This window comes from Aquila chrysaetos, chromosome 1 (assembly GCF_900496995.4).
Source record: "Aquila chrysaetos chrysaetos chromosome 1, bAquChr1.4, whole genome shotgun sequence".
In the NCBI taxonomy this organism is placed as follows: Eukaryota; Metazoa; Chordata; class Aves; order Accipitriformes; family Accipitridae; genus Aquila; species Aquila chrysaetos.
This window is the reverse complement of record NC_044004.1, coordinates 36,529,299-36,545,510: the sequence shown is the minus strand read 5'-3', so window position 1 is coordinate 36,545,510 and position 16,212 is coordinate 36,529,299. Positions and strand designations below refer to the sequence as shown.

The 16,212-nt window shown below is 36.5% G+C and overlaps 1 protein-coding gene across 3 annotated transcripts in view; it reads right to left on the bottom strand.

Moving 5' to 3' along the window:
* Positions 1 to 16,212, bottom strand: part of CFAP97 (cilia and flagella associated protein 97) — a 36,319-nt gene that overhangs the window by 9,999 nt on the left and 10,108 nt on the right. For 2 of the 3 annotated variants that reach the window (XM_030015427.2, XM_030015417.2), the window contains 3 exons: positions 13,355 to 14,230; positions 13,194 to 13,265; positions 1,590 to 1,852 (listed from right to left, as the gene is read on the bottom strand). In XM_030015427.2, the coding sequence (XP_029871287.1) occupies positions 1,590 to 1,852; positions 13,194 to 13,265; positions 13,355 to 14,210 (1,191 nt within the window). In that variant the 5' untranslated portion in view covers positions 14,211 to 14,230. The remainder of the gene's footprint in view (positions 1 to 1,589; positions 1,853 to 13,193; positions 13,266 to 13,354; positions 14,231 to 16,212) is intronic. The other variant, XM_030015436.2, reaches the window with a different exon arrangement.

Sequence of the window (16,212 nt, the reverse complement as noted above, 5' to 3'; positions counted from 1 at the left end):
GAATAACTCTGATGTCAAACGTGTTCACGCATGTTGCTGACGACAACAACTAAAGCATAAATGAGTAACTAAATGAAGGATATTATTTCTTGGACTACAAGCAACGACCATTAATCTCTAACATGTACTAAAACAGCAATGTGTGAAATGACCTTATGTGCTTAGGTTTGCTGAATTTTTGATCCAAAAGTTGCAAAGGCAAGACATTCTTGGACAAAATATTGCAATATAACATAAGAGAAAAGGTTTGTGGCTTTGGGTAAACAGAAGAGTATTGCAAAATATCATATACATTAATTTACAGTGATCATCTATTGTTATGTAGTACAGCATATTACTGTTAGATCATAAGTGACTGTGACACAGCACTTTCTCCCCACAGCCTAAGAATACACTCTTATTAGCAAGGTTCATGTAGAAGAGCAAGTCCTGCTTTCAAAGTTTTAAATAAACAAAAACCAACAACAATTAAAAAACCCACAACACATGAAGAAAGCTCTGCTACGAACCTAAAACCACTGAAGCCTAAAAACATTTCCTACCCAAACAATGAGAAGCATCACACATCTATAACAAGTATTTATGCCAAATTCTTTCAGTGTGTGAAGTATAATGTTCTTTTGGTCAACTGTAGCCTAGTGCAGCTGGGGAGAAAGTTTCCTACTTTGAAAAGTTTTAACAATCTAGATGTCTGAAAGCTGGAAGAACTAAAGCCTAACAGATTTTCCTGAATAGGTCAATTAAACAGAGATACAGATTCAACATGGATAAAGTCTATCTATATAAAAGGAAATTGCAACCTACACTTACACAGAAGAAAAAAAGTGACTAAATTACTTCCACTATAAATTTTCCAAATATTTATCTATATTTTATCTCCTTTTCAAACACACTAATGAACAACTAGGAGATATGAAAGTCATTATATGTATCACAATTCAATCACTAAAAATACCTTATTCAAACCAGTATTATTTTTGTTATTTGGCAACTCTGCCAATATCCTTATAAATGAGCCTCAATTTCTGTTTTCCACTAGAGTAAGTTATTGTGATTGCCATTACATTCAAATACTGTGACAACCAGAGTGCTACAAATATTGAAAGAGACAGATAGCTATAAAATGAGTCAAAAACCAAAACTGACATTCACATAGTATCCTCTGTATTTCAAATACAATGAATTTGATGCTATCATATTGATTGCTTCATTTTTTGCAAGCCTGTTCTTGAGAGACTAGTAATCACGATGCATAAAACAAGATGAATAGAGTCAAACTGCTATCCAAAGTTATAAGCATGTTAACAATAATGGTTGTTCCTCTTAAAATGAATGATACTAAAGTAGAGCAAATTCATATAAACTGAAATCTATTTTCATTTGGAAAAAAGCATCACTCCCCGCCTCCCCCCCAAAAAAAAACATATGAACAATTATACAAAGAGCATAGTAATGGAAATTCATTGCAGACTCACTGGAATAAAGCTCCAAGTGCTGCCTTACCAGTTTTGTAAGTATTTATCAGTAGTTCATGTGGCGACAAATAGTCCTTCTCAATTTACTGATCCAAATCAGTTCTCAAAACTTACCAGGTTTTCTCTTTCAATTCTTTGCTGCTCCTTTTGCCTGTTGAGGGCACTGTGGTACAATTTAGGAGGCGGTACAGATGACTTCTTCAATGTGGTACTTCTTCTTGGCTTTGTAGACTGCCTGGACAGTTCTTTTAGCAACCTTTGGTTTTCCCGATCAATCTGCCTTACTTCTTCATTTGTGAAAGAGTAATTTTTCCTTCTTCCTTTAGATGGCTGATCGATGGTTAGTTTTTGTTCTTTCTTCTCCAGCTGTAAGAAAGCTTTAAAATGGCAAGAAGTAAAATACTCAGATTAAAAACCTAAACCAAACCAAACACAAATCTTGCATTCTATTATTAGGGTTTATTTACAGACCTGAAAAAACAAGGTACATATAATCTTGCCCCATCTGAATTCTAGATTTATGCATTTCAGAATTTTCCAGGGATGCTCAGTTGTCCTCAGTACACTGATTTTACATACGTTTCACCACAAAAATCAAGGATAATTTTGGCATTAGTTAAAGCCCATCTGCTTCCTTCTCACTAGGAATCCCCCTCCTCCCCATTTATGACCAGTAATCCAGAGGAATTGAACAGATACAGCAAACAACTGAGCAATACAAAAGAATCAGCAATATTCACACAGACACTGTAAGCACCTGTGTAAAATGTATCTGTTATTTAGAAATCAGAATATAAATCAGCCTTATGTGCACAGTCAGTATTCTGGATGGTCAGTATTCCTGATCCTCCCCTTTGACTCTGACCACCCCTCATCTCTACCTTTACCAGTATGGTTGCCCAACTTCTACATTGACACAATATGCTTAGACTTCCATCCTCAAGTATTTTTACTGCAGTTGCTATGGTACCAGCAATCAGCACAGGCAATTACATATATATGCTAATGGGGCTACCATTACACAGCACTAAAGCAACATTGAAAATAATCATAATCACAGTGGTATAATTTGTGGCACCAATATAAGCATCAGAAAAGTTTTCCAAGCAATAGAAAAACCAGCTTCAGGAAGTCAGGACTAGAAATAACTTACAGAACCAAGAACTAAACCACAAATCAGTATTTAGATGTTTGCACAAGGAAAGAGATTTAAACTCTGCTCCAAAGATATCTAAAATATCTGTCTTAGCTGAGAGGCAGAACAGAAATGATGTTTCAGACAGAAAACTGACACTGGGGAAGCATGACTCAGGAGACACAAAATGCATCTCTTGAAGTCATTCTGTTGATCCTTTGCTCCTGAAGCAATCCTACATCATGTTGGTGCAGGAATTGCAAAGGGAAAGATGAAAATTAAATTTAATGGATGAAGAGAACTGAGTGAACGTATACAACAGAAGAAAAATTACTGGGGCCTAGCAATTTAAAACAGTAAAAAGCAACAAATTAAACAAGGATATGAGGTTTTGAGACAAAAGAACAAAGAATGCACACTTAAAAATACACAGCAAGACAGGCTTGCATAATTGCAAGATAAGATAATAACTGGAAAACCTCACTCTCAGCCAGAGCCAGCTATGTTTATTACAGTTCCACTGGAGCTTTGCTCTTGACCTATTTCTAAGCCTTTGCTTTCTAAAGCTCTGCTGTAGATCTTCTGGCTACTGTTTTAAGAGCTTTGCTGTCATGATATTACCCCATCAAACCACTGCATTATCTATGGTACAGGAATGGTGGTACCAGGTTAGATCAAACAGATTTTTGGAGCTGAGAGACAGACGAGGAAGCATTACTCAACCCATTCCCCACATTACTCCAATATCACAGTGCCTCCAGAAGATACCCCTCACTCTTACCCCTAAAAGCCCCACACAAGCAAAACAAGCATCCAAAGCAGAAGCTTTGAGAAAAGCAGAAAGAAAAAAACAGGCATGCAGTAATATTTCCTCAGCAAATACTTCCACATCAGCAATTTTTTGGCGAGGGATGTCTGAGGCGGCCTTTAATACCTTAAAAACCTCAAAGAATGATGAGCGTGTTCTTACTTCAAAACAAAATAAAATTAAATCTTTCTTGCAGTATCTCAACCAAGTTTATTCCAGAATTGATGCAAGCAAATGTTGCTACTGTCTTTGAGAAATTTAGAAACAGTATCCAGAACTCAAAATCCAAACAGTTCATGAATTTCAAAATCCCTCTGGAAATTGGTAAGCTTGCACCATCAGTACACTAGCCAATATAGGCAAGAACTGCCCCCAGGCAGCATGAGGTTGTCCACATTAGCAAAAATTGCTTGAATTTGTCAAGAGAAAATGCAAATCACCTCAAAACCAAGACACAATGCAAACTACTGCAGCTCAAGTGTGCCAATCAACAGGTTAATAAAGTATAAATATCTTGAAAAGCATCTTTACAATTTAGTAAGTTATTTTCAAGGAAAAACTAGTACAGCCATCAACACCATTTGAGGAGACAAACCTGGGATGAGACTCATCTGGATAAATCTACAAGGGACAAAGAAAATGCACAGAAAATAACTAGAGCCACACAATTCACATGATAACATCAAGCTGCAGTATACTTCTCAGTAAAAAAAATAAATACGTCCTTATGGGAACATGCAAAACCAGCACAGCAGAACACAGCTGGAAGAAAGTAATTTGAAAAACTATCTGAAGGAGATATTTATTATATATCATTACATAATTGATAATTGTATTATTACGAAGCTATGAAAGACAATTTCATCTCTTGCCTTACATCCATAGCATCTCACAGGTTAAACAAGACTGCACGTCATATGCAAGAGTGGAAATCAGGTTGTGGCAAAGAACAGTCGTTCAACTGAAGTCTTGACGCAGCTTTGCGGCACCAATGCTATTGGTGATGCAGTCTCTTACAAGACACATTTAAGCTTCTGAATAACTGCCAGTGCAAATTCCAAACAGCTCTTTTCTTTCTGTGAATGGTGAACTAGTCAAATTCCATTTAAAGCAATGGCATTCCGAATAAGAACGTTTTTAATTAGAAATACAGTTTCATGTCTTCACTGGTACATGATTGTTTTAATTCTCTATAAGGTAGCTGGCTATACTTTTGTGGAGAGTGCTTACTCTTATGATGCAGCTATGAACTATAACCAGTAAACACAGATTAAAAATGCTTAGACATAAATAAGCACCAAGGTAATTACTTATCTTTTGACTTGCTCATTTTTTCTGGAAAACCCCTATCAGCTGTGATGAAAAAAAGAAAAACAGAGCAATGACATGGAACAAACACCTTTCCCTTTCCCCTCAATGCTGGTCAGTAAATGCTTTCAGAAATAAATGATTTGTGGAACCCTGTAGCGATTGCTACACACAGGGCTCAACAGGCACTGCGTTGTCACTCAAATCTCCTAGAGGGCAGTGGTATGCAACTTCTGTAGCATTAACCACCAGTGGTATTTTACGACAAGCTCTCAGGCAGTTAGTGTGAATACATATCTTTGTACATTTCCATGCATTGCTCTACTGGGTACTACTTGTTATATGCGTGAGTAAAGCCTGATAAAATTTTACTGACTAACTTCACTCTCACCTTCCAGCTTCTTCAGTCACATCCCCCCAATACACAGCCTTTTCTTTTTTCATTCATCTCTTCTTTCTTCCTCCTTTCCTTAGCCTCTCATAAGTCTTTTTCCTTTCAGTACATTTTCCTTCTACAGCGCCTCATCCACACCTTTTATCACCTCACCATAAAGATAGCCTTTCCTACTTGCAGCAAGCAGAAAAGAGACTCAGCTCACTTTCTTCAGTATGCTGTTCATCTTAGCCTCATTATTATTTACACTTACATAGCGTAGAAACTGCCTTTACTACTGCCAACAGCTTTCTGACAACTCTTGAGGCTAAGGGCTTGCTAACAGTGATAATACCAAATTTATCACAACTCAAAGGAAACATATTAATAAAGTGAAAAAATTGTTAATATCACCATGAAGGTTCTGCTGTCATCAGGTGAAGCCTGAGCGGAAGACTGCCAAAACCCAGCAACTAATCTCTTGATACATTGTTGAATTACAGAAGACTCATTAATTTTGCACCAAAAGTTCAGACCTGATACAACACACACAGCAGCAACTTTTCTTCAAGCGGATGGGGTGAAAAGATCAATCTAAAACTCTCTAGTTCCTCACTAGTTTCTTCAGTTCCTCAACTGATCTTTTTATAGTTAGCCTTCTGTATGACTGAAGGATGAACCACATTTGAAATTTCTCAAGTAGCTCTTTGCGGCAGTAGTGCTGCAGTACATGGAGGCATTGGGTCAGATAACACATTAAAAGTAGTTGGTTTGTTGTTCTTCAAGCTGTAAGCTAATAAATTAGAGTTGTGTTTTACTCAGTTAAGATCTACGTTAAGGAAGATTTTAAGCTGCAAACACCATTGCAAAACAAACCGTAACTGACTGAAGCCTATCCATAGATAACCTTTTCTAAATCACAGCAAATGCAACATTGACCTCCTTAGAACTGTGTGACAGGAGAGTTTAAAGTTTAGTAGAAAAAAGACAAGCAACAGAATGCATACTGTGTCACTTATTGAAAGAGGATCACTAGTACTACATAGTAAGTGCTTGTTCCTAACAAAACAAGCAGACAGCAGGGGACATCCATGAAATCACTACTCCTTAAAGAATGCTCAAATAAACCACAGTAGCAATCTAACGAAGCAGTAAGCAAAAGGTTCTGCAGGCCTTCCTGAAGCAGGGGTGACACTATTTCCATGGTCCAGAATGAGGCTTCTGACCCCAGAACTTCTAATCAGCAGTAATGGTTTCCACTACTTCCAAAATTACATGGCTGAAAATCTGTCCAACCTGCACTCCACAAAGCACCACTTATACAGCATCATATTCCTATTCTCTCTGCACACTTACTATGACAGAAAATTAGGTAATCCACAGCAGGTATGTATGTCCAATATGCACTGAATGTGCTTCAACATTCACTGGCAACAACATTGCTTTCATGGCAAAGGCAGTAAGTGTCTAAGAGAGGTCAGCACAAACAAGCCCACAAAACCAGGGACAATTCACCATCAATAAACAAAAAAGAATCAAGATGCCATGTAAGAGGCAAATGCATTTATTCTAAAAGCTATTAAATATTTCAGGTACAGTTACTGTTATGTAACTCACATATTTGAGTTTCAAAGTTATTTAAATGATTTATTCAGCAATGCACACACACTACTCTTTAATCACAATGCGTAAGTGTTTGAATGGTTTATCTGACTATTTTTGCAGTGGCCAATGACAACATGAGGAAACACTACAGTTGAAGGTTATGATTTAAGGTTCTAAAGAGTTTGTATGTCTTGGAACAATTAAATATGATTTACCCGTAGCTTCATACTCTATCAGTGGGTAATAACTAATTTAACTAAATCCCTACTTACCACTTCATTGTCAGCCAGACCATAAATCAGTAATTTGGGTGAGGGGGACAAACAAGCAGCATTTGCATAAAGACTTGCACAGTGTGCAGTCTGTTTCTCATGTACTGGTAAGCAGGAAAAGAAAATTCTCTGGTATTCACAGGATTTCTATGAAAGCTGGTTTCCATGGAGAGACACCTGACTTTCTTTTAAGCAATAAACAAGCTGTTTATTGCCTTCAGTTTGTAAGTATTGAAATGACCTTGCAAAGTGAGAAAGGCCAAACCTTACATAAAATACAAATGATAATTAGCAAGTCAAATGCATTAGGACAGGATGATACAGCTGTCCTAATGGCATTAAGGCTAAAATTAATATCATGAGTGTTTCAGTGTATCTCTTGCAATCCCAGTAGAGGAAAATGCATTAAATTGCTTCAGTGCTTACACTTTTGAGTTTGCCTGTTGTTTTATTTTATACTGCTCCACTACCACATTTGTAACACATCTGAAAAAACACAAAAGGATTAAGTCACAGTTCTTCATCAATATCTAATAGTTTCAATCTAAAACTATTGCCCTGTAGTATTTCTAATCAAATATTTCCTAGAATATCCATTCCTTTATGTCACAGAACTCTTTAAAAAGGATTTTGAAGAATTTGTGATTTGATTTTTTTTTAAGAAAAGGAGAATGTGCTTTTCAAGTATAAATTTTCCCTGCTTAATTAGGGGAATCGTGCTAGTTCCTGCTAGTTATTTCTTGATGTCATGAGAAAGAACAGATACCCTACAGGTGCAGAAATTTTTTTCCCCCAGATTATGCATTTTCTTATAGATGTTGGGAAAGTCTGGATCTCTCTGCAATCTTAAAGATTTTCAATCTGTTTTCAAAAGAATAAGCTGATAATTGCTCTTCTGCCTCAGCATGAGTTACTAGACCTGTGAGAACGATGCATATGTGTATACACATGCACACAAAATTAGTTCAAATTATGAACATACAAACTAAACAAAACTTAGTGAAAAAGCTATAAAGGCTTAGTTCAACTGTAGAGTTTGGATGTTATGTATATATTTAAGAGTCTACTTTAAATTTACATATTGTTTAACAGTTATTCTACAAACATACTAGTTCAGCATGAATGAGCACACAAATAACATATCCCTAAGAAGAGAAAATTTCAGCTATAAAAAACTTATTCTATTTCCTGAGTGACAAATTATAGCAAAAAAAAAAAAGTTAAAGCAATTGCTACATGTTCAGTTGAAGCTGCTATTTAGTTTTCTACAATAGGTTTTATTCAGAAACACAGAGCTTTTACTTTCATAACAATGATATTTATATCACAGTGCTTTTCACCAAGTGAGCTCTGACTATTTTACAATAGAAAATCTAAGGCACAGAAGAGGCAAAAAGATTTATCAGAGAGCATATAGGTCAGCGAGAGCTTCAAGGATAGAATTCAGGTCTTCAGCCTGTGGCCCATTGTCCTACTTACCCCATCACACCACCTCCTCAAGTTAATAATAGCTAACACCACGGATTTACAGACTAATTCTCACAGACACTTCTGTAAAATAAGCAGGTATCAACCCCATTTTACAGAGAAGAAAACACGAAGTGCTAAATTCTTTAGCACTCCATATAACTTGTGCAATCCCATTACTACTGTATTGATACGCAACATAAATTCAGATAAAGAGATAAATGGCATTTTTAGCATACAGCTCTGTATGCTGAACTACAGAAATCAAGAAACTTGTCTAACGACAGAGAGCAAGTCTGTAGCATAATGGGATGGAAATGGCTGAGTGCTTAGTTCACACTCGTATGCTTAACCCATCTCTTCATCTGCATAACCTCAATTCCTTAAAATTACATGGGATACTAGATCAAGACATAGGATCAAGCAAAACAGCATCAGAAATTTTTCCAATTTTTTTATTCCCAGCTTTCTAACATGGAGCTTTATGAAAGTACTAACAAAACCAATTTTTGACAATCTATTTCTTTGCATTGGCATATTTAATTCTCTTTTTGTGTTCAGATTACTCAAGAGTACAGCAGAGGAGATAACGCTGACATTTATTATTATGGGTTTTGAATATTGCTCTGAGTTAGTTATTATTTTGATTTTCTGAAAGATCTTTAAGGTTTATAGCAAAGTGGAAACAGCATTGACTCAAAAAAGAATTACATACAAAAATCTATACAGCATCATGAAACAACTGAAGAACGGTATTTCTACCTGAAAAATTATAATCACACCTGTATTTTTTTCCATACAGATGGCGAAAAAAAGAGACATAAAGAGTGATGAGAGGTCTGTAACATATAAACCCTACTAACCTTGAGTAACTGAAATTGTGAGTAGCTATGTTCTTGTTCACACTGATAAGATATTTAAATTCCTAAGCAGTGTGGCTGTCTGACTCCACAGTGCTACAATAGTTCTTATAGTCATACACCATAATGACAACAGCTACATGACATCAGCCTCAGCATTGTAATGAAATGATGTAAGCCTCCTAAACATTGACTTCTATGTCTACAAAAATGAAAGGATTCAAGTGTCATGTATTTAGCCTTTATATACAGTTTAAATAAGCATGCCACCCAAACAGCAAGTGATTTTCATGAACAGAAGTAAAAACCACTAGCAAGAACAATTAAACAATTCAGCAGTTCACAGCTACCAAAACAGTATCACAGATAAACCCAAGATTTTTTATGCACAATGCAGGAATAATTAATAAGTAATCACTAAGTCCAGTAACTTGAACAACATGGTCCAAGGTGGACCTAGATTGTGACATGACCCAGGCTGGTTTTAGTACTCCAGGGTCTGCAGCCACAGGGCTTCAGTACAAGCAGGCGGGGCAGGCTCTGCTCCTCAGGGAAGGTGCTGCAGAGAGGTGATGCCTCCACCTGAACTCAAAGCCACTCTGAACTGAGTATCAGACACTGCCACGGGACTGATTTGGAAATAAACAACAGAGGTCGATCCAAAAAGTTCTGAGTTTATCCATCCACCGTGCACCATCTCTGCTTTCACTATGGCCTGCAGTTTCTAGTGATACTGTTCCCACTGCAAACTGCAGGCTCCTTACAACTGCAAGTGTGAGTGTGCACCCCATACCTTAACATGGTAGCTTACAGATACCTGGGCTCCACGGTTTCTTCACTGCATATGTTTATCTGTCTTCCTTCATGCTGCATCTGCTCTCAGGAGTGCTCTACTGTTCACATGGCCCTCCTACATCAGCATGCATGCAAAGCCATGACAATACTGCCATGCAACCTGCAGGTTCTGAAAACTGCACATTTTATTGTACTTTCTCCTTCCCTTTGAAACAGGGATCCACTCCTGTCTAATAAATGCCAATATAAGGACTACATTCACACCCTTTATTTCCCTTTGGCAACATGCAGAACCTGCTTCTCTCCAGTTTTCAAACCTGACCTTCACTTTGCCCCCAGCTACTGTTACCAAGTAGATTTCTGCCATTTTGACTAAAACTAGTTCAGTTATTTTCCATAGGGCGAATGGAGGCTACACAGCAAGTTGCAGTACGTGGCAACACTCAATTCAGTAACAGCATACATAAAATGACAACTTTCAGATGTACCAACCAAGTGTTATCACATATCTTTACCAACCTCTTGTTCAGAGTTCTGGTCACTAAAGAGTATTTCTAAAATCAGTGATAAAGCTGCACAGCAATACCCACTTAAAAAGCATTCAAAGCACAATATACAGCATGGAGAATATGAGATTTCCAACTAAAATTATGTTATTTATGAGATTTTAAATTATTCAGAATAGCATAACTTAAAATTTGGCTTCTATCAAAAACAAGCATAGTTTCAGGAGATGTAAGGGCATGATAAATTTTTTTACCTACATGATTTTTTTAAATGCATATAAAATGAATAGTTCACAATATGAGCACAAATACGTATCAAGGGCATATAATGTAGAGGAAAAACTATTTCAACTCCTTTTTAATTTAACTGCAACATTTTTTCTAAATGCTTCAAATGAATTCTATTTTAAAGATAAACAAACTACCTTGCTGCTTAATAACCAGACTCTTGTTCTAGTCCAAAACCTGTTCTTTGAATACCATGTGCTTTTAACAGATTTCTTCCCTTTGTTCTTGTGATTCTTTTTTTAATACAAGAGATTGTAGTCTTCCCAAATGTTCACATTACCAGTGCACAGAATTGTACAAATTTAATTACTGCACACCCCCTAGAAACAACACAGTAACAGATCACACTGAAATTCTGCGAGTTTCTGTGGACCTTGGGAAACTGAACTCACATAACTGCTGTAAATACTTAGGCCCAGCTATATTACAAGCATATTTGACAGAAATTTTAAGTGAAATGTTTCATCAGTATAGATTACTGGAAGAATATTATACTTTAAAAGCAAATCTGAGACATCGTGATGATCATTTAAATACTCTTTCATGTGCTCAGGTCTGGGCTTATGCTGTTCTTACTTGAAGCAATGTTTATGCCTATGCAGTTTTGATGAACATTTAATGCAGACTGTGGGGGGAATGATTTGCACTTTTTTTTTTTTTAATGAGTACAGAAAAACCTGGAAGCAATAACTCAGAATAAGATTAGCTCCTATTTTCCCAGACTGGTTACTTTCCACCATTAATAATCCTGCCCCATTTAAACTTTGAAATACCCAAAGTAATTAAGCTATGTTGTGCTTGCCAATTTAGAGAGGCACTTGGGAGTAATATGCATGTTAATCAGGAACATTAGCTACCAGACTATATGAATTCTACTTCTCATTACTCAATCTTTCTTATTGTTATTTAGAATTGTTTTTCAGTTTTGGGAAAAAACTCCGCCCCTGCCTCCAAACAGAGATTCATCTCTGAGAATACTTAGTCTGAGCTATAATACCCATTTGGTTTAGGGATGAGACGAATCCTCCCATTATCACCAGTTATTAAATAGCTTCTTGCTATCAGGGAACAAATAAAGATGTAGGACATCATAATTTCAATTGCCTAGCAACAACTGTTCTAACATCATGTTTTGACAAGTGGTTGGAGCCTTTTCTAGTGCGAAAGAGTTGCTGGGAGCACAAGGACTGTCAAGATGAGAATCAGCTCTACCCTTGGTGGCTAGCTCTGCTTTTCTTACCATCAGAAGAATAACTACACAAGTAAAATCCTCATTTCTACTCATAGGAAAGTTAAATGATGCATACAATATATTTTGAATCCTTACTCACTAGAGGCTCAGTCTGACAAGGTGCAAAGTGAAGAAAGATAACACATGCAGTTTTAATCATGCTGGACCTACTGCAATACAGCAAACTTGGGTTGAAATGTACCAGACTTAGAGGCTTTCCTCACCTCAGATCAGCAGATTTCTTGAGCCAAGGCTCTTTTATTTGATAGATTTTACTACTGAAAACTTCAGGCCATGAAAAGAAGCACAAAAGCACTGTGTAGACCTTAAAATATGCACATGAGATCATCCAGTGCATTCTCACCCCATACAACGAAGATTTGCAATGAATGCACTGAAAGAAATACCAAGTTCTCTCTCTTACACTTCATTAAGATTTATTAAATCTATTGGCAAGAAGCAACCCCTCAAGTTTTAGTAAAGTAAAGACTACCTGTTATTTTTCTCTTTAAAATACCTTTACTCAACTTTATGGTATTTTAGAAGGCAGACACTTGGTTCAGAAGAATTTAAAATAATTCCATTTCATTATCAAAAAGGTACCAGAAGTTTAAATATATGAATACTATTTATCATGCAATGTAGTTTTGGACTCCCTTTCAATTTTGAAGGTTGACAACCCAGCATTTTATCAGAAAGGTTGGTGTTTTAATTTAAATAGTAAATTGTGGCAGTCCTGTAAGCCTTTATTTCTCAAAATGCATGTGCACTTTAATTATTCAATTTGTTAATATATCAAATCTTATTTAGAGATTCACCCTGTCTGTATATCTTACTTCTAGGTATATGCATACCAACACATGCTCATACACATGCTTCTTCCTTCCACTGTAGAATCAGTACTATTTATGCACATAAGAATTCGAAGAATTACATCAACAGAGCTTAATCACAAACCAGTTTTAAAAATACACATGGCATATTAAAACCTCATTCTCTTCTGTTAGAACTCAATTGTTCTCAACAATGTACAGATGTCATATTTTGTAAAAAGGAAATTTAAAAATCACCTTTCAAAAGCTGATTCAGGTCCATGGCATCATGCAAGACTTTTCGAGTATATCTGCGATCAAACTCGGAATCTAATGAAAGAAATACAGATATAAGATTGGATTTCCCAGCCCCGTAGGTTTTGCAAATTTTGTGTTGTACTTAAATTCTTCAAAATTACCATATAATTCTTGGTTCACATTTTCCTGTCTTTTTATTTTTAGTTTCTTATCATTTGATGCTGCTAGTTCAAAAGACTGGATAGGACTGATGTCTGGAGTTGACAGAGGTGTTACATCAGTCACTGTATCTTCAGACTCCTCCAAGTAGTCACCAAGCTTTGGTTTTCCTTCTGCTAATTTCATTGCTGACTTGAATTTTTGTTTTGGAGACAGAAGAGCGTTCCTACAAGCATTCCTCTTTGAAGAAGAATGAGATGAATCTGATAAACAGCTATCGGAATCTGTATCAGAACATTCTGTATCTGAGCTTGAGGATGAGGAGGAGGAGGAGGAAGAGGAAGAAGAGGAGGAGGAGCTGATATTAGTATATTTTTTGCTAGCCTTTTTTATGTTGTTTGACTGCTTAGCTGACTTTGGTCTAACCTTCTGTTTTTTGCCATCGTCACTACTATCTTCTTCATCTGTGTAATAATCTTCTTCACCTTCTTTAACTATTTTTGGGATTCCAGCAGAAACATTCTCCTGTATTCCTCCACTTGCTGCAGATGTCACTCCAGATGTACCTGCATTCTCCACAACTGGAGGAAGTGACAAAGATGAAGCATCTCCAAGATGATCTGTGCTATTTTCTAGGGACTGATCCTTCTGCAAATCTTTCTGCTTTTCTTCACTTTCCTCCTCACACTTTGCATCCTTTGAATTAGAAACCAAATCAGTGTGTGCAAAAGCTGCCTTTGTGCTTCCTTTCTCTATACATTCACCATCTTCTTCAGCTTTCTTTTTCTCTTCCTCAAAATCACTGTCAAAGAAAGCATGATCCACTTCACCATCTGATACATCTTCAAACCGGTCCATACCGAAATATAAAGTGCCACCTGCAACCATCAGAAAAGGTTTCCAAAGGTTAGCATAAAACCAGATCCAAGTACACTTTTAGCATAATAGTTTTGTTCTTTACTTTTAGCTCTAGTAATTTACAATTCTGCAATTAATTATGTTGCTATGGACAACTCTGTAGTGAGTTTTATAAAGAAATTTAGTGCCCCCTTATTGTACACAGCTTACATGTTAGACTGAAATGCTTTAAGCCAACAAAAACCATCACTATTTCAAAACTTTTACTCCTAAGGAAATTAGTCAAACATTGTTAGCAGCTAAAAAGTCTTAACTACTACAAACAAGCAATTGAAGTGTCTTATTTTGTCCCTTTAAGCTAGAGACATTTTAAGCTAGAGCCACTAATGAGCTGTCATTAGTTTGGATTTTATAGTAAAAAACTTGTTTGTATGTGGTGGTTATCATCTTGGCTGACATAGCCATCCAAACTGCACACTTTCAGCACTTAAAGTAAGAGCAATTTCAATTTACATCAAAAGATCCATGGCTCTGTAGGTTAAATGGTAATAGATGTAGGGTGTGTCAGTGTTAATGTTTTAGTTTGGATCAGAAGCCTGCTTGTCTTGACAGTCTTCTGTAACTTACACTGCATAGTACAGTGAGCAAACTTGATTCTTTCAGATGAAACTATAACCTCTGAAGCGTGCTCCAGGCACAAAACCAGTGCACTTAAACAAGCAGTCAACATTCATTCCATGGGACCAGATTATGGCTAGCCCAAATACATATAGTGTGGATATCAGGTCCTCAGCACGAACAGTTATGCTCTACAAATCCGCTCCTATTGTGTCATGTCATACTTCTTGCAGAAATACATGGCGTTAGATCCTATACATGTGGCAGGGGGGATATGAACATTTCCACTCATTAGTAGGATATACACAGAGTTAAAATAAAAAAACCCAAACAGCTCACAACCAAACAAAATTAGCCAGTATCAAAGACTACTGTTCCCATCTAGCCAGCAATACTTTTCTCCTATTTACAACAGGTTTTATATAATTTTTTTAAGCTGCAATCAATAAACACATACATTCTTTAGAGCCAAGGAAACCAAAACCAAAGACAGTGGAAGCAACTATACAAGGCAGGAGAACCAGAGTATTTTACAAGATGGATGCTCTCCCTTAAACCACATGTAGTTTGTTGCCATGGCAAACAAAGGTGAAAAAGGAATTCCTAAACTTGCTTTGAAACTACAAGACTATTCCCAAGAAAGCTTCTAGCTAAAATTACTTCAAAATACAGAACTTTTAAAGGTCTATGTCACTCAGTTATCTTGCCACTTCTCAAATAATATACAGTTTTACAGGAATTTGAAATATGCACCCCAAATACCAAAAGCACAACATAAACCTTAAAAACAGAAGGTGTGGAATCTCCCGTGGTTTTAAGATTCACAAAGCCGGAGAACTGAAAAGACACTTAATAAGGTTAGATGTTGTATAAAGCTGAAAACGCTATTAAACAATAGAAGCAGAGGTCAACTTTGGTACCATGAAGAGAAACCCTTTAAAGCACCTAGCTCCTCCAAGAGCAACAGAACAAAGGAGTAAAACACCTGGGAACTCTTAATTTGAAATGCTACGTGGAATTTGGAAATTTTTCACATTCATGTCACTTCTTGTGATCCCTGGCTTCAGGCAGCTTGCATAGTGTGCAACGCCCAACTGTCATGTGAATTCCTGGAAGTTTTCCTAGAGCAGCTTCCTAACAGCATAATGCATTTTAATATATCAAAACATGCACAACAGAAAAAAAAATAATCGGAAAAGTAACACATTATTTACATTTAATTTTCTACCTCATCTAGCCTAAACCAGAAGGGAACCAAGCCAAATTTTTCTGCATTACCTGTAGACTATAGATCATGAATTATTTATTTAGCAAGTACAACTTGGGCAAAGTCACGTCTATGAAGAAAATGAATATAGGAAGTACAGTGTTACAATTAAAACAA